Source organism: Rasamsonia byssochlamydoides, assembly GCF_041956645.1.
Source record: "Rasamsonia byssochlamydoides strain NRRL 3658 unplaced genomic scaffold VTN77scaffold_48, whole genome shotgun sequence".
In the NCBI taxonomy this organism is placed as follows: Eukaryota; Fungi; Ascomycota; class Eurotiomycetes; order Eurotiales; family Trichocomaceae; genus Rasamsonia; species Rasamsonia byssochlamydoides.
Window position 1 is genome coordinate 62,728 of NW_027192431.1, and position 17,873 is coordinate 80,600.

At 46.3% G+C, this 17,873-nt stretch overlaps 7 protein-coding genes across 7 annotated transcripts; 2 read left to right on the forward strand and 5 right to left on the reverse strand.

The window, feature by feature from the left end:
• Nucleotides 1-533: 533 nt before the first annotated feature.
• VTN77DRAFT_6251 (uncharacterized protein) lies at nucleotides 534-2,449 on the reverse strand (the record flags this gene model as incomplete). The annotated part of the gene is made up of 3 exons (XM_069422509.1): nucleotides 534-1,011; nucleotides 1,104-1,957; nucleotides 2,012-2,449. The coding sequence occupies 3 exons, from the start codon at nucleotides 2,447-2,449 to the stop codon at nucleotides 534-536; spliced, it is 1,770 nt and encodes a 589-aa protein (XP_069276213.1).
• A 1,618-nt stretch (nucleotides 2,450-4,067) lies between these two features.
• On the reverse strand, nucleotides 4,068-4,662 carry VTN77DRAFT_6252 (uncharacterized protein; the record flags this gene model as incomplete). Its single annotated transcript, XM_069422510.1, has 4 exons — nucleotides 4,068-4,114; nucleotides 4,309-4,471; nucleotides 4,537-4,583; nucleotides 4,635-4,662. The coding sequence occupies 4 exons, from the start codon at nucleotides 4,660-4,662 to the stop codon at nucleotides 4,068-4,070; spliced, it is 285 nt and encodes a 94-aa protein (XP_069276214.1).
• Nucleotides 4,663-6,471: 1,809 nt separating this feature from the next.
• VTN77DRAFT_6253 (uncharacterized protein) lies at nucleotides 6,472-7,747 on the reverse strand (the record flags this gene model as incomplete). Its single annotated transcript, XM_069422511.1, has 3 exons — nucleotides 6,472-6,947; nucleotides 7,005-7,028; nucleotides 7,120-7,747. The coding sequence occupies 3 exons, from the start codon at nucleotides 7,745-7,747 to the stop codon at nucleotides 6,472-6,474; spliced, it is 1,128 nt and encodes a 375-aa protein (XP_069276215.1).
• Nucleotides 7,748-8,753: 1,006 nt separating this feature from the next.
• On the reverse strand, nucleotides 8,754-9,026 carry VTN77DRAFT_6254 (uncharacterized protein; the record flags this gene model as incomplete). Its single annotated transcript, XM_069422512.1, has 2 exons — nucleotides 8,754-8,765; nucleotides 8,844-9,026. 2 exons carry the CDS (start codon nucleotides 9,024-9,026, stop codon nucleotides 8,754-8,756), a joined length of 195 nt encoding a protein of 64 aa, XP_069276216.1.
• Nucleotides 9,027-9,468: 442 nt separating this feature from the next.
• Nucleotides 9,469-10,436, reverse strand: VTN77DRAFT_6255 (uncharacterized protein; the record flags this gene model as incomplete). The annotated part of the gene is made up of 4 exons (XM_069422513.1): nucleotides 9,469-9,610; nucleotides 9,656-9,775; nucleotides 9,843-9,942; nucleotides 9,995-10,436. The coding sequence occupies 4 exons, from the start codon at nucleotides 10,434-10,436 to the stop codon at nucleotides 9,469-9,471; spliced, it is 804 nt and encodes a 267-aa protein (XP_069276217.1).
• A 1,122-nt stretch (nucleotides 10,437-11,558) lies between these two features.
• Nucleotides 11,559-13,095, forward strand: VTN77DRAFT_6256 (uncharacterized protein; the record flags this gene model as incomplete). The annotated part of the gene is made up of 8 exons (XM_069422514.1): nucleotides 11,559-11,675; nucleotides 11,725-11,735; nucleotides 11,839-12,206; nucleotides 12,256-12,373; nucleotides 12,441-12,508; nucleotides 12,570-12,600; nucleotides 12,705-13,016; nucleotides 13,080-13,095. The coding sequence occupies 8 exons, from the start codon at nucleotides 11,559-11,561 to the stop codon at nucleotides 13,093-13,095; spliced, it is 1,041 nt and encodes a 346-aa protein (XP_069276218.1).
• A 3,344-nt stretch (nucleotides 13,096-16,439) lies between these two features.
• Nucleotides 16,440-16,766, forward strand: VTN77DRAFT_6257 (uncharacterized protein; the record flags this gene model as incomplete). Its single annotated transcript, XM_069422515.1, has 2 exons — nucleotides 16,440-16,692; nucleotides 16,756-16,766. The coding sequence occupies 2 exons, from the start codon at nucleotides 16,440-16,442 to the stop codon at nucleotides 16,764-16,766; spliced, it is 264 nt and encodes an 87-aa protein (XP_069276219.1).
• Between the last annotated feature and the right edge of the window lie 1,107 nt (nucleotides 16,767-17,873).

The window sequence follows — 17,873 nt, forward strand, 5'->3', positions numbered from 1 at the left end:
TGCTTTTCTAAATAGCCTGTATAATTCATTTGCTATCTCCTTCAATTGATTTACTAGGCACTGTATATTACTATAAGGACACACCCTCTATAGACTAATCGTAGATAGATATCAGGGAGCATCAGTATTGAACTAACCCGTTTCGGAGCCTTGGATGCATTGTCTATGAAACTATAAGCTTAAGGCGCTTATGGGTCATTAAATATGCTCTAGTAAATGGTACTGGTCCTTAGCCTGCTCCCACAGTAGAAATGTGCCATTTTACTCCCCCACAACTCCTCTCCCATGCTTTTATAGTATAACCTAGCTAAGCAATATTTTATTACTAAACTATAAGCGTTTTTTAAGTCAATCGTCTGCTTTCTCTACAAGGGACTATATAGGTCTGCGTTTACAAGCAGAATATTCAAAAGTACTGATAGAATATCCTCGATGTTATAAAAAGGCTATACTTTAATATTCCTCATTCCTTTCTTGTCATGAACAAAAATTGACCTTTGTCTCTAGTGACACTAGCGAGCAGCTTATCGAACTTAGGAAGAGGCAGAGAGGTCAAGAGGAGAAACACACGTAAAGGCATTCACCTGCGGGATTTCGAAAGCGACAATCATCCCCTCGATGGCTGCGTACAACCCCAGGCCAGCCGTGGCGAGGGCTCCGATAGCATAAAGGATATGGAGAATGTTCCAGTGCCACGGTCCCTTGATCAGACCGCGGATCCATCGCCTTACTCCGGTGTCCTGGCGAGTTACAACCCCGGTATTCGGATCGAAACCGTCACCGACGCTTGTTTTCATTGCGTAGAGCTTAATGTTGTAGCCCAATGCGATGATCGGTGGGAACGAATAGGTGAATTGGATGACGGTCGTGGCTGAAATGACAGACACGAAGCCAAAGTAGTCGGGAATCGCAGCAGCGATGACATATGCGATGGACCACCAGATTGGCACGATGATCACCCAGAGGAGTTTGCCTCTCCTGTGCGTGAGAGGCGGTGCTTTCAAAATATCCCTAGACAAGAGTCAGAGAGAGGGAAAGTATAGCCGCTCATAATGAGAGTTTTTTTTTTTTTGAATAAGCCTTAAGTGCGGAAGGCAACTCACATGAGGACATTATTGTAAAAGACCTTAATACCAATATTGCCATATAGTCCTGCCGCGATAAGCCCACTCACACACGCGATCATGTCTCCTGCGACCTGAAACCCGTAGATGGATACACCTTGATAGGATATTTGGTAGGCGTATTGACCTTGGAAGTAGTAGACATAGCAGCCGTAGACAAGATACACCGTGTAGATGAAGAACTGTGCCCCCCACATGGCCTTGATGAAGTCATAAGGCCGTCTCATCTCGGCCATGAATTCGATAAACAGTTGGGCCCCACCGTATGCAAAGACGCCTTGCAGGAGACCGTTGATCGAGCCGATGAGACTGTTTGGATTCGGGTTACCATTGTAGTGGATAATAGGAGGATAGGCTCCTGTCTTCGGATCTGGAGTAATGGTTGTTGGATCAACTGCTCCCCCTGCTGAACCAAGCACTGAGATTTCGTAATTCGGAGGACTGTGAGCCATGACGCCCATTGTGATGAAAATCACCAACAGATTGAGCCAAACAGCCGTGTTGGCTAGCCATCCGTAATTTCGGAGTGTGCGTACTTGGCCAATGAAATAACCAACGATAACGAATAACACACAACAAACGGAATAACACAGGCGGAACTTGGACACCTGAGAGATGCCTTGACCTTCTAGAATGATTACTTGACCCAGGATGAGGAGGAGCAATAGTCCTTGCAAGACATTGACGAAGTGCCGAGCGTATGGGCCGTAGATGCGAAAGACCAGATCGCCATAGTTTCGGAGGGGGTATTCGTATGAATCGAGACCTAAGAACGCCTGCCACAGCAGATAGCCGGAGTAGCCAGCCATGAAGCCGAAGACCGTATAAAGTACCTGGAGACTGTGAGAAATGAACCATCCATAACACAAAATAGATTCTTTACTTACGATACCCGGACCCCAGCCCAACGTGCCCATGGCGAACCCGACACCGTATGGGCCAAGGATATCCGTCGTGATCAGATAGAAGCACGCCCCAGCCGTCGCCGTCCTCATCATCCTCGACGCATTCGTCCACTCTTCGTCCGTGATTTCGAGCCGATTTGCTCGGTCGGCGAGATTAACGGTGAGTTCCTTCTGCGGAGCTGAATTTTCCGACTCATCTTGTTTCGGGTGGCCGCTGAAGAGCGTTTTCCAAAAGGTTGTGGTCGGAGAAGCCGATGCAGCAGTCTTTTTCTCCTCCTCTCGTGTCTTCAATGCGTAGTAATGGTACTCTTCAAACGTCACGTCTGGATCGTGCAGGCGGCGATGCTGCGGTTTGATAAATGTGCTTGGCCGGGGAGGGGTGTCAGTGGAACTATCCCCGCTGGGTTTTTCAGGATCCATCGCCAGGTTAATTGAAGGTGATAATAAATAATAATGATAATGATAATATAACTCGACAACGTCAATGGATTTCGCAAACTGATAGCGCAAGACCTCAGGTAGTTCGAAACTCCAGCTGACAGTAGAAAAAAAAAAGGAACGGGAGCCGGACGAAGTTTCCCACCTCGTCGGAACGCAAATCGACGCGTCTTATCTCTTAAAAATGCAGGGCAACGATGCAACCCCGGCTCGCGGTTGTAATCGGCAATTCTCAAGTTGTGCGGGGAAGATAAGCTATCGCCGCTCGTATACGGAGTACTTATTATTAGTCACATGGGGAAAGCCAGTATCCAAAAAGGAAGGTCTGTCTGATTACCTAGATAGTCCAACCAATTATTATTATTAGTGGGTTGATTAGGGCTGTATTAAGTTCTATTGGGCGTTTTAGGAACAACTGTGGCTTTACTCCGTACTAACCAACGAGGTCTCTAATTAATCTGTGCGCATTCTGCAGACTACTCGTGCCCAACTTCTTCGTCGGTTTAATTAGTGTGACTGACTTAAGAAAACATTTCAGACAGCATAAATTTGCCCTTGAATATTAATCTCAATCCAGTATTCCAATAACACAGATTCATATTTTGGGATAGATATGGAATAAACAGAGACAAAGAGATAAAAAGATGTAATACGTAGAATGGCAAAAGATTTAGAGAAATAAGAAAGTACCCTCTCAAGGGACTGGTCCGAAGAATGAAAGAATAGCCATGTCATGACCATACCTGGGCCTGATGATATTAATTAATATTAATATCATGTCTCGAAACGCTGGTTGCCTTCTGGGGTTTGTATCTGTGAGCCGAATTGGAAGTATCGGAAAAAATTCTATTTATTCTTAGAAGATATCTGAGGACTTGGGTATTGTAGGACCTCAAGACTTTTTCAGCAAAGACATTAATAGAAGTCTATCACGAAGTCCAGTTCCTATCATAGCATTCACTATTCCATCTTGTTGTAGGATAACACTTAAGCGTACATAACGAATGCCAGCGCGTGGACAATATCGACAACTTTAACAGGTAGGATAATGCTCTCTCCAATTGGATATTATCTATCCCGGCTATATTAATGAGTATGCAAGAGTTTCTGGCATTGAAATTCATGCGAGAGCTTTCCATGCAAGATTCTCATATATACAACAACAGCCATGACGACGAGAAGACAACAACAAGCAATTCCACCTACTATATTTGTGAGCAAAGATGGACACCAATCTGGCCTGAGAGGAAAAAAAATGCACAGAAACGAAGAAAAAGGAAAGAAAGGGAGGAAGAAGAAGAAGAAGAAGAGTCCACCCAACACCGGGGATTACAAGGAATTGTCTGAAGCATTCTCGGCATAAAAGAGTCACCAAACCCATACTCAGGAATTAGCTGATGTTTCAACCTGTGACACACACTCGAACTTCGAGTACGCCTATTTTGTCAGAGTGAGCTCCAAACTAATATTTTGTCAGGACCACGTGCAGGAGAGCAAGATATAAATACGAACACTCACCATCCAGCCACGTCATACTCTCATCTTTTCTTCAGCAATGTGCGTTTCGTATTGGTGACTTGGGGTTATGACGTGAGGCACGTCACGGCGGTGCACTGCCTTCAAGGTCGTGGTTGGGTTGATCGAGATCTGTGGAATCGCAACCGTCAACGGCGAACGTCAATTCCAGTTAGGCATGTTTTTTTAGCTGGTTGAACGGAAGGGAAGGGAAGAAGTAATGGTCTTATTCCTGGCGCAACTGACCAGCATGTGGACATAAGAGTCATAGAACATGCGATACCGAAACCGGTATTAAAATAACTGATCTATTGCACTGTACGTACCTTCCGAGTCTTTAGCCCTTAGACTCTTTTCCAGCAGTCTAATAATAGTCCTGTTCGTCCTCTTCATCCTGTTCCTTTCCATTTCCCGTTCTCTGTTCGATTGAATTCGAATCCGTAAAGAGCTTTCCATCTTCGGCGACAAGTTATCCGATTCCATTTGAGCCTGTATACGTCTTGTTATGGACACCGTCTACAAAATCCGGCCGGGCGTCGTGCTGAAGGAGCAACCTGACCACAGTGTCGAGGTTTAACTCTACAGCTCGAACAAGCGGGGTCTGAGTATCGTGTCAGTAATGAGATCCACGAGATGGATTGGACTCACTTACTCGCCGCTGCAGCCAGATATGTCGGCATCAGCGATCAAATTCACTAAGAAAGATTACTTACAAACTGAAGCACCCGAGGGCCAGAAATTAGCCATCAATAAGATAGCAATACCAATACTATATAACAGCACCAATATGGGCCAATCGACGTTTACTTACTCCACCATAATACTTATACTGTAGCCACCAGAAAGGTCAGCATTCGTCGTCAATACAACAATATGCCAAATAGAGTTCACTTGTAGCCGGTATGAGTAATTCACCTCGGCGCCCCTAGCTAGCAGTAGGTCAATACAAGCCATAGACCTTCTTTCAATTGCCATAGCTAATGGTCTGGCACCATCTTTGTCTTCTGTTTCAATATTTTCTCCCTTGTTCAGAAGCAAATTCATTACTTCCTTATGCCCTTTTCTGGCTGCATAATGCAATGCTGTCCTTCGCCACCAGTCGTGGGCATGGATATTAATGCCCTTATCAAGGAGTAGCTTGACAACCTCCTTATGGCCTTCTCTAGCTGCATGGTGTAATGCTGTCCTTTCATTTGAACCTTGGGTTTTGACATCAGAATCATTGCCGAGCAGTAACTTGACGACGTTCATATCTCCCTTTTCTGCGGCCCAGCATAGTGGTGTCTTGCCATAATCGTCAGTCACGTTTTCCGGATTTCGGAACAGTATCGTTATTTTCGACTTTTTCGACTTTGACACGACCAGCTTCCTTACCAGCGGAGTCAAGCCGAGATAAGCAGCTAAATGCATGAGAGAATTTGATGAAGGGTACTCCATGAAGCCTCCCCGCCAGTTTCGAATACAGTAATAGTCCCACCAGTGGCCCCGGACACTCGATTCCTCTCGCCAAAAGGAATGAGAGAGATCAAACGTCTCCCCAAACCTATCAGCGTCGTCAGACGCAAGTCTTACATGTTCAGGCCAATGAAGTGCAGCGTAGTCGCCCAGTGGGTATTGCGATATAAGGCGCTTGCGTTGCAGCTCTCGCCTCTCAAACAGCATGCCATTTTCAATTGTGTAATCACAGCCAAAAGGCCCATCTTCTCTCCCGTTTGCGGTATATTCAAAGCAAGTGCTTGCAAGCTCGATGTGACCTTCGGCCTTCTTGACACGAAATAATTCAAGGTCCTTATCATCATAAGGCTCGTCAGCCTGTAAGAAGTCTTTGACGGATTGATGGACGAGATGGACCACCATGTTATCGACCCTCAAGAGACGTCCGCAAGCCCGAATACGACCCTGCATAATATCATCGCGAGTCTGTGTATCAGAGTCTCTGACGCCTGTTGCGACCGCTAGTTCCGTCACTGTTAAGGGTCGTCGAGCCAGGACAACCCACTTTAGGATCATAGCAACTCTTTCCCGGTCGTCTTTGACCTGTCGGAGCTTACGACTGTAGATGCCGTAGAGGTCCTTTGGAACATTCCGCAGAATCTCTTCCACTTTTTCCTCGGGTTGACCTTTGAGCTCTTCGGCGACGAATCCGACCCATAGAAAGGTTCCCTCCGCGCCAGCCTTCAAATCTCGTCTGACCCTTTCTAATGGCGCCTCAGAAAGTCGGAATTCTTCTGGTTACATGGCCAGCTCGTCAACCCTTGCAGAAATGTATCTTTCCAGATCACTATTCACTTCGCAATCGGGATCAGCGTCGAGGCTTATCCTAGGAAACCCATCAAAGTCGAGTCGTATGCATCGTGGCCAATCTCTGCTGAGAACTAATAGCTTGAATCCCCGCACCGAAGGCGTTCCTTCTATTTGTGCGAAAAGGCCTTTGAGCATTTTAAGAAACGGGTCGAGTGAGTCCTCCTCGCATTCGTCTAGGCCATCTATCATGCAGAACACCAAGCGATCAGTCTTTTGAAGCATGGTTGTAAACATTTTCCAAAGGCTCTCAGGGTTCGCCGTGGTAGACACTCCCTGTTTCTGACCGTCAAAGTAGTGGCGAATGGCTTCAACAAGGTGTGGTTGCTGTGTGAGGAGCTGATATGACAGATCACGCAGGATTGCAACGGCCGTATTGCGTTTCTCATCTGTACTGCCACAGAAGAAAAGAGGAGAATCCCGCGCTCACGTACAGAACGTTCAAGTTCCTTGGTCAGATAGATAGCAAGCATCGTCTTTCCTTTCCCAGGCCCACCAGAGATCCATAGCAACTGTGAACTCGAGCCATTTAACCAGTCCCGGTAAACCTGATGAGTGAGAAGCCATTGACAAGTTCCAGGAGTTATGTCGCCCTTCTTCAACAGGAGTTGCGATCTCAAGATGTCTGCGTGTGTTATGAATAGCTGGTCGAGAATTTCCGAAACTAATTAAGGTCAGCTTCCATATACGCTGTACCAAGACAGGTGATCACCAGATTTACGATCTTTATCGGGAGTGTTCTCAACTTTGAGGAAGAAATTAGTTTAAGTATGACTAAGACAGGGCGGCCTGCCCATGAAAAAGGATATCTTATTTTTGTTCATGCTAAGCCTTACCAATATTTAATGTCTGAATCGAGCCAGTGATCTGATACCCGCTTCCGGTATTGTTGTTCTGAATTCCGGTCCCACTATTGATGATTTGGGGCCCAGAGCCAGAATTGTCGTACATGTGAAAGGAGCTCTCATCTGGCAATGATGAGGACGAGGATATTGTTGACAAGTCGTTTATGGCCTCGCCCAACTTTGCCACCTGTGCTTCAGTCGCTCCTTTAATCGCACGATCCCCTGCCAAAAGCTGCACGTCCTCCAATATCCCTCTCATGAGGACCTCCACACGATTTCCTTTTCTCAGCATCCGTACAGCCGAGCGGTAGCGTTCAAGTATCGAAGCATCGGACTTGAGAGCAACTTTCTGAAAGAGCGTCTCCAAGCGCTCAGCCTTGTCTCTGCAAAGTTCCACAGCCCGCTTCATCGCGTTACATGACTCCTCATCCGGATTACCATCATTTATCTGTCTCTCCGCAGTTCGAAGAATGTCCTGGACAAGCGGAAGTCTTTGATCCACCTCGCGAAAGGCTTGCGGGAGACCTCTGGTGTCTTTGAGGCTTTCGTATACCGTTTTGACAGCATCGAGAATAGCGACTACACTGCTGATTAAGCCGATAATTTCAGCACCTGACATTTTGAACTCTATCAGCAGTGGAAGAGTTTGGAAAGACTAGGTGCAAGCAGCTGGCCTATAGAGAAGCTCACATCAGCCAGAAACTCTGGATTCCTTTGGATATGAATACTTTACCTGAACGGGATATTCGAAGTGCCAGACAAAAACATCCCAAGAGGTAGGTGTATGCTTCAACGTGGAGAGCACAATGCCTTCTCCACCAGCTGAGTGGGAAAAGTATGCATATATGCTGATCATCCCACCGACGTAAGTTAGGCTGGGACATTGTCGTTGTAACCATGTGGCGCATACCTGCACATGCCTGTTGGCCTGAGGGAAAGTATTTCTGCACCTATGAGCTGGCAGCTCTTAAATTGCATGAATCAGAGCATGCTAGTGTATAGTGCCTTGGTAGATAATCATCTCCTCCAATCGGACACGGCATTGTGTCTAAATGTCAGCCCCAGAGTTCATGTCGCGTTTGGGCATCAATTGCGTGCAGCAATCACATTTCAGCCGCATTTCCACCTCGTTCCACGCATCCTTACTGGTCATAATAGCAAACACTAAATTTCTCGAGGAAGCGATAATGCTGGAGTCCATATAGACATGGATGTGCTGTACTTAAATATATACAGAAGCATGGCTGGTTGTAACAAGATACAAATCGGAAAGGTGCAGTTAATGGCGATGCAGTTAATGGCGACGATTATCGAAGAAGGATGTGGGAAATCTTGATTGATCCTATCAAGGAAGAAGCATGAGGAGGAGAGATCGCTTGTGAGAGTGTATTAATCCTAGAATGGAAACCAGGCAGTGATTCCGTTTTTAGAAACCTTTTCATCCAACCGTTACGTAATGTTTTCCTGACCATTTCATGAAGTAAAGCATTCGTATTGATGCAAAACGGTAATCTAGAGTTACTTCACAATTAAGATCATATCTAAGAGAAAAAAAATACTAGGCTCTTATAATTCTCTAGCCATTATGGTACCTATTTACTGCAACCTTCACTTAATTAAAGACATTATCTCTCTTCCTACAAAGGAACGAGCGTTATGTCAGTATTCAAGGAGTTTTTGATCTGGCGATGAAGCGAGTCTCTCAATACTACTACTTCTCGCGTCGCATCCCTCTTCGGGAAATTCTGCCCGCAGCCAACCTTCCACGCCAGCTCACACTCAATCAAGCTCTCGACACTAGGCTCATAGGACCGGATCTTGAGAATCTTCAATCCAGCTCCTTGAAGCAGTTGCCGCCATTGCTGCTCCTTGCGCTCCTGCGACGATACCATGGCCATCATCACCAATCGGCGTCGGTGACGGGAATCACGTTCTCGTTGACAAGCAACTTGCTGTAGCCAGGTTTCATGGCGGCAGTCACCTGCTCGAGGATGGCCAGGCACTTGTCATTGGACTAGTCGTGGAGGATGGAATGGACGTAATATGCGCGTGCTCCTGTGGTGTGTCAGCATGAAAAAATACAAAAAAAAAAAAGAGGAGGAGGAATGAAAGGGAAACAAACGAACAAGTAAACCACATGTAGGAGAGGAGACTTCTATATCTTACCCTTGATGGGCTGCGGAGTAAAGAAATCATAAGCCATTGGCTCAATAGAGCTATCAATATGCTGAATTTGCTCGAGCACAGCAGGCAAATCTTGCAGCACCAAGCGCCCTGGCGCAGTGGGATGCTTCCTCCGAAATTCCTCCATGTCATGACCGATATTACCGCCGATATCGATCAGCAGGACAGCGTCCGGCGCAGTAGAGGCGCTTTGACCAGCAATTCCTGGACTGGGTAGAAATCCGGATCCATCCAACTGGGTTGACCCTGGCGGTAGGCACTCATATGGTTGTTAAACTGCGAGAGTACTGGCTGATGACTGTGGGCGTAGTTGAATCAGTGCTCTGTTGTCTAGTACGCGTACTGGAAGGGGCCATCGGTGCCGTTGGTCGGATTCTGGAAGCAGGTTCGAGCCAAGTATTCGGGTAACAAGTTGAGAGAGTGGTTGACGCTGCGAGAGCTGTCATAGAGCAGGGACTGTGAGCTTCCCACTGGTTAGTATTGAAAATGGAGAACAGTCTAGCATACAGGCATGGAACTTGTTAGCCCACTTGGGCGAGAAGAGAGCGAGGGACAGGTTCGTCGGTCTGTATTCGTCCGGTCCTGTCTCCTTGATGATGCCCATCGCCGCTATTTGCTTCATGATACGACCTGAGGGAGATGAGCATCTTAACCCCAACTTCTGCAGATCACAAGTCCTTACTCAACAACTCCGGATCCACCTTGGCAATAGCAGCGAGCCAGCCAACCGTCTTTGGGCTTGCGTTCTGCTCAGCCATCAGGGGGAAGATGCCTATGCTGATTGCCGTGTCAATGGCTGCGTATAACGTAGCCTGCTCCCGCACGGTATACTTCAGCAAAGACGTACTTGGAGACAGATTACGTGGTCGGAGAAGCTCAAGCCTGCCCAGCAGGTTACAGATCATGCCTTCTCTTGGTGTTTCCAGAGCTCGAATGAGCGCGCGAGCTGCTTTCAACAATTGCAAGCGGGCGCGGCAGTCCTTGGGCAAGGCTTCACCGTACAAAGCGACTTCCTCAAGGAGGGCCGGGACACTGGCCATGTCAGAGGGGGATGTAGCAAGCAGGTCAATCGCCTTGCTGTCGGCGGCTTGAACGCCTTTGGAAATGCCGTTTGCTGTCGTCATCCTGTCGAGTCGACCAAGAGAACGGATGGAATGTCACGAATGCAAACAAGTACTATTTGATTGGTTGCCACAAATGTGACAATTGACTGAGTAAATCTACACTCTGCATAACGCTACCCTTCATATAAATAGATTATTTCTATGATGCAGGGGAAACTCGGCGCCTTTGAAAAAAGGGTAGCATCTCCCGATCACCTTGGCCAACACTGACCTTGTGAGACCAGAAGGCGCCACAGAAACCCAACAACTATAGTGTAAAGATCGAGGGAATCCTCTCTGAAAGGATATTAATAGCATGCTTGTTTGTCGTCGATTGAATTAGATACCCAGGTTGAGGCTGCCGAATTAGATTAGGATTCATGACATGCCACTCCGTAGCAGCACGCCACCACTGGGAAGTTCGTTCAATGATCTGCGCACTGAATTATTAGCTGAGTTTCTAGGAAAATGACGCCCAAGCGACTATTCAACCAACAAATGTCTGTTGGATATTCTGCATTAGTTGCTTATGTCTGCAGTCAATTTCCGGGATTAGGGTTCCAGGGACTTTGTCCAGTCCCCCATAAGATTTTAGCACGTTCCAACGGGGAACGTTCAGGATCGTAATCCATGGATCCCAGGGGCTGCCTGAGGTATTAGTGTACTGTGCTGCGTACATGTTCTGCATACAGACTCTGCAAAGCGCGTTGGTCTGTCTGTCAATACGCACTCTCTGGAGCAAATAATTCTCATTGCCTTCCTGAGGCCGCATGAAAACATAGTATACGGGAAAGGAATAAAATCGAGCAATTATTTTTCCCGGCGCAGACTCAGCACCAGGGCCCCTGCTTTTGTCAATGTTGAACAGCAGGAATGGTCCCTGGTTCTCTTCCGCCAATTACTCTATGTCCAGTAATTAATTTAACGCTCTTGCTTTTGCCGGACCTGATTTGGTCAGTTCCAGCTCCAACCCAACCTGCGGCACTGGAGAAAATTCTGACATCGAAAGAGGGGGCGGGTGTCTGTCACAATTTGAAGAACATTTATAAATACATTTATAAATATGATAATGTTCTTCTTTCTGCGAATGATTATGACAAATCTCTTTCTAGAATTCTCTTGTCGTTAATTTGGCTACCTGACATGGCAGATGCGGCTCTTTCGCCAGATGTTGCTCGTCAGGACAAAGGTCCCGCCATTGTTGCCATCCAGTGGACTTTCACTGCCATCGCTACAGTCTTTGTGGCAGCAAGGCTATTGGTTAGGACAAGAATAACAAGAAAGCCAGGCCTTGATGACTTTTTGATAGTGCTATCTTTGGTTAGTTTTTCCTTTTTCTTTGTCTTTTTCCTCTCTCTCTCTCTCTCTTTTTTTTTCCAGTGTTCAGCCGCGAAACATGAATAAGAAACCTCTAGGTTTTCAGCTATCTCTTCGACGCCCTCACGACAGCGTCAGTCCAGGCGGGAAACGGCAAGCATGCGTCCACTCTCACTCTTAGCCAGTTGGAGAATGCTATCATGCTGAATACCGCTGGCTTCATCCCTGGCATCTTGGGATTCGTGACGCCAAAGCTCGCCGTAGTTGCTCTCCTGACGAAGATCTTGAATCCCAGCCGAGTACACCGAATCTTCCTCTGGTTCCTGACCCTCGAAGGGGGAGTGATTATCTGCGGCTGCATCATCATCCTTTATGCCCAGTGCGATCCGCCCAAATCGATGTGGATCGTCACGATCCAGAATGCAAAATGCTGGGATCCCTATATCCTTGTGGACTATGCCATCTTCGCGGGAGGTCAGCTCGAATTCCTGTTCGATTCCGTATAAAGCTTAGCTATGAGCAGCACTCTCCGCTGCCATTGATTTGTATCTGGCTGTGTACCCGGCAGTCGCGCTGTGCAAACTCCAGATGAACATAAAGAAGAAAGTGGCTTTGAGCACTGCCCTGGGTCTTGGTTCCTGGTAAGTGACTCCCTCCCATTGAAGTGCGCTGTCCAAGCCCATGACAATGTAATTATCGTCTTTATAGCGCCTCTGCTGTTGCCATCTACAAATGTACCCGTCTGCCTGGACTTGCCGACCACTCTGATTTCACCTGTTAAGTCTCCTTCGAGTTTCCTGACCTGTGATGGAACAAACAAGTGCTCATCATCCCCAGACGGCACAGCAGATCTTGTCATCTGGACTAGGTAAGCCATACCCTTTTCAGAAGGAGAAAGCAAGAAAGAAAAGGATCTTCACGTCCCGCAAGGACTTGGACCATGGCTAACTCCTCACTTTACTACCCATCCAGCATCGAAGGAAACACCATTATCATCGCAGCTTGTATTCCTACCCTAGCCCCTCTCATTGAATTGGCGCTCGGTAAAAGAGCCCTGGGCAGCGGCTCCGACCCGGACTACTATAACCACTATGGCTACGGCAAGCGGAAGAGTGGCCATGTCAGGACGCCGAATATTGAGCTCAGCAGCAGCAGGCTGAACCGATCTGCTGTGGTGGCCGCAACAGGGGAGACCTTTGAAAGGCCGAAGAGCATATTACCTGCAGATGAGCCAGCCTCACCTTGCAGTGTGCAGATTCAGACGACCATAAATGTGAGTGTAGAGTATGAGGAGGGTGGTGAAAAAGGTCGAAAAATGAACAACAGCTTTTTTGACGATGGCCCCAGTTGGTTAATTGAATGATGTGATGACTACCAATGTAATGAGAGAGAGAGGAAAGCTGTATTTGAAGGCTGGACCTTACTGCGTGGTTAATGGCCTGTTCTGTAGATAGACGGATTATATGGTCGACCAAGATGATACCTATTTTGGCAGGAGTGCGATACATACAAATGTAGAGTAAGAATGCCGGACCCCATATCAACTCCCCCAAAGCCATGCCTTTAGATTTAGGCCCCCCAAAGTAATACTGTAATATCAACCCTGGTCGATCTGCTGAATGAATGGCCCCAATGAGATCCATACCTGGCCGACTACATTGACGAATCAATCACGTTCTTTTCATGGGATTCTGCTTGAAATCTGGCCTAATTAATAGCTCAGATAAGGGACCCATCTTCGGCGCAAAAATTGGTCAATTTACGGCCAAGGTGAAGGCGATAATACTCCTGTAAAAAAGGTCCCTTTACCATACAAGGGTATTAAGAATCGAAATTGACGGTTAAACCGACAGGGGCACAGTGGTTAGTTGATTCTCGAGATAAACAATTGGGAACCATGGTTCAACCAAGTAGTTCTTGCATTCCAGAGAGGTGTTGTTGTTACCAGCGCACTGGGGGATTATGCAATCCTTCAGTAAAGGAATATAGAACACCAGCATACTCGTAGATAGCAAGAACAATGAACAACTCTCTCCTCTCTCTCAAGATGGCTCCATCAGTGAACGATATTAGCTTTCTTCTTGCTTCTTATTTCTACTGGACGATCTTCTCTTTGCCAGCAAGAGGTTCTTTAGTGATTAAAGATCCTTCTTGTGCCTCTCAGGGTTCTAGGGAGGTTACTCTTCGAGGGAAAGCATACGGAATTCGGACTTGATTATTGAATGCTTAAGGGACGATTAGGTTCTCTCTAAGAAAATTAGGTTATTTACTTTGGAACACTTCTCAGGCTGAATTGCTCTGCTCCTTGGCCTGCTCCCTCGATAGAAAGAACCCTCCGAAGTCGTACCGTTTTAACAGGTATTAATAGTTAACCAGTCCCCACTAACTGTACTGCACGTATGTTCATATAATACGCGCTGCGTCCGGGCCTACGATCCTTGAATAATCGGTGAAGGTACCATTGCCAAGTTCTGTTCCAGAACTGACAGGCACAATAGTTATTTCATTTATATTCCCGCCCCAGTCATTATTCCGCTTTCGTTTCAAGTTGGAGGCATCGCTTTTACTGTACGTACATCCTTCCTTACTGTATGTCCCGCCATAATAAACGAGGGGAATATCAAAACATTTCGATATACAATTCCAGAAGATATTTGAACAGGCTGAGAGCACTGATATAGAACTCATTCAACGGAAGCTGGAACAGCAGGTTGGAATGTCTGACTTGCAGTTGCAACAAAGTTCAGTGTCAGTCGAGTAACATCCCTGGGTATTCTTTTTCAATTCTTCGTCTGATATGAGGCTTTTTGGAAAACTCCCAACAACGAAAGAACCCCTGCCCTCTTTCTGCCAAGCCTGTCTCAAAGAAAGGGGGTACGCGTATATGATTTTAGAGAACTCTTCAGCGCCCGATCTGTTGGTAACTTATAATACAGGTACCAAACAGACAGTACAGGGTTCTTTTCAAACCCGGGCAGCATATATCGCTGGGGCAGGAATCCCACATTATTGCTGTCACTGCCAATAGGGCATGACCAGTGTAACAGGGACATGGCCGCCACTCAGTTGATATGTCAGCTTCTCAGGATATATGAAGCAGGAAGTAGTCCCTTCCCCAGCTGAGACAGTACGCAGCAAACTGTCTGCTTGGTTCTGTGAACAACTATCATCTTATTTTATCAATTTCAAGACCTTTCAAACCTTTCGAACCGCGTTACACTGTCGTCATGAAGCTTCTTACTACAGCACTAGTCCTTCTACTGAGCTTGACCGGCTATTCAACGGCGCAGCATCTATGTTACAATTTGTATGCATCCAATTCCACATTCACAACGATTTTCAAGAGCTGAAATCAAAACGAACGCTGACTCTTGCTGTGTAATCAGCGGCTACACAACAGGCCCAGCAGATTACTGCTATTGCTCAGGTGAGCTATTCTCATTCCAGAGTGACTATGTTTCTGTTTGTACTGACATAACTTTGATTTATGTAGATAATGGCCAGTGCTATTACAAAGGGACCGGTAGTGAACCTTGCAGCCCACTTGGCAACCACATCGGACCTTGCAATGCTCCTTGGGAATAGGAGAATTGAAGCCCAGGCGACATCGACATGACTCGCAGATTTAGAACGGATGGGATGGGATGGGATAGTCGTGGCAGTGGAGGACAAATGGATGTTCATTCCATGCAAGAGAAGCTTTAGACCTTGTTGAATTTTGCGTTTAGATCACATAACTAGAAATTTTGACATTTCTAGAGGCACAAACAATGAACCTTTTCAAAGCTCTGTTTCGCTGCATACATCGCTCTTCTCCTCTTTCAATTTATAAAGAGATGAACTGCCTAAGCCAGGCAGTACAGATAGTAGATAAGAGAAATTTCCTTTCCCGTCATGTATGTATATATCTTCCTCTGATCCAAAACCAGTGCACCATAAACTGAGACATTTTTCCTTTCCTGGAGTCCAAGACTCTGTCTGGTTCATTAGTTCAGTAGTACATCCAGACAATCACTTGATCAGCTCGATCAATGGACTCGAACTTGGTATTCAGTCGCCGCTCGAGGACTATCTACCCGCGCCATGCACATTATGGTCAGCCCACTGTCGGCGTTTTGGAAGCTTGCGATCTGGCTGTGGAGCCTGCAGCTACCCGCGAAAAAGGTGATAGAAGTCTACCGAATATGGGGGTTTGGCTTAGAAATGGACTATGTTTCTGGTCTTCCTCCATCTTTCTTATTTATTCTATATAGCAGCCTTCCAATATGATCTCCCTCGAAGTCTTCGACACCAACATTCGGTCCCGAATATGTGGGAGCTGACATGTAACCATGCCGAAGGACTATTCCTGCTTTGTACTCATGGTACAGTGCGTTTTCATATCCACCCAGCAATGTTGTCAGCATTGATTGGAGACAATCTGTACGGCCAAGCTGCAATACTCGAAGCATGTCAGATACAACCAACCTTTTCGCGCGTGATCACTCGTCTTGTTAGGTGTGCATATTATTGTACAACATGACATCGGATTCTCAAGTCCCATCTCCATTTCTCGGGCCTTGCTTGATGTTCCAGGTCTCCAGTCCAGACTGCGCCCATTTCCAATATGAGGTCGTCAAATAACCTTTTGTTAGGACGCACGGAAATCTTGGCGACATGTTTGTCTTTTGTATTTCTTTGTTCTCAATCACCCTCAACCACAAGCGTATGAATATTAATCTCTCGTCGCTGCTCTGGGGGATTGTATCAACAGAACATCCTCCTGCTACGGTATACTCAGATCACCACTCCATTGTTCTCGCAATTGATCACGTCTCAATTGACTCATTATTGAAGTATATTATTAACAGCAATGAAGCTTCTTCCTGCATCATCTCTTTTCATCTTTTCGACTGTCATCCTCTTAACACGTGCCAGCGTCCTTCGTCCTCCAAGAGACCTCGAGGGCACCTATCCTGGGGTAAGATAATTCATACCTGACCGTTCAAGGTACTATACATCATCACATACTTAAAGATCGCAGGCATGCCTTAAGGGCAGCCAGCTATGCTACATCTTCGGGAACAGCGGCTATTGTGATTGTGCAGTAAGTACAGTACACACGTGTCTGGGTAATTCACTACGCCCTCTGACCAAAGGAATCTCTCTCAGCCGGATCATCGGTGCACCGCTGATAATGCAGCCTGCTATTTTGGTCTCAATCCAACCGTGTGTATCTGTTCGTAGTATGCTGGCAGCAGAGTGGACTGAGGCCAAATGGTTGAGGACTGCTGGATACTGAAGGGTTATGCCAAGCTGAAGCTATGCTCGAGATATTGGATCGAGAACTAGCTATCTTGTATGTTAATTGTCAAGCTTTTCCAATCCATCTGCTTAGGTTAAGTCATTGTCTATGCCTCCATAGTATAAATGGTCAGTGAAGGTCTTCATTGCTTTTGTCTTATCCATTGCATATGGGCCCATCTCTTTGCCATCTTCAAAAATCGGGTTGCCAGTAACATACGATAGATGTGGTCTATTGCAAAAGAAAACCTTTGTGCACCTGGCTCAGTGTATATCTAGAATTCAAAGCACTAGGAGGTACCTGTATACGCAGGGTTAGACTCGAGAATTGGAATCGACCAATTTCTGAAATCGATGCTATATTAGTTGGTTCTCTTACAGGAACTCAATGGCTTTCCTGTAGCTGAACTACCGAATCTAACTATCTTCCTGACCACTGCCTTGGGGGATTCCGCATCCTAGTCAATCCTCCGTGCCGACATGGATAAAGGAACAGCATGGCCACCACGCAATTCCCTGTTGAGCCTTCCAATAGTGGGTATCATGTCTTAAAGACTAAATTGAGAGTATATGACTGCGAGAAATTTCGCTTTCACGTATAGTATGGTCGCACCCAATGGGGCTGAGTCTCAGTAAATAATAGCTGTCCCGCTATAGTTCTTAATACCTGACTTGCCATGTTACACCAGACTTTTACTAGACGTTCTGAATAGCGTATATGAGGAGTAATTGCGCCAGATATCAGAGAATCCGCCACAGAGCTGGACGTCAGAACATTGTCGTGTATAGATTCTTTAGAGGATGGACGTTGTTTCTCGGGTTATAAATATCACTATGATTACAAACAATGCTCTCGAC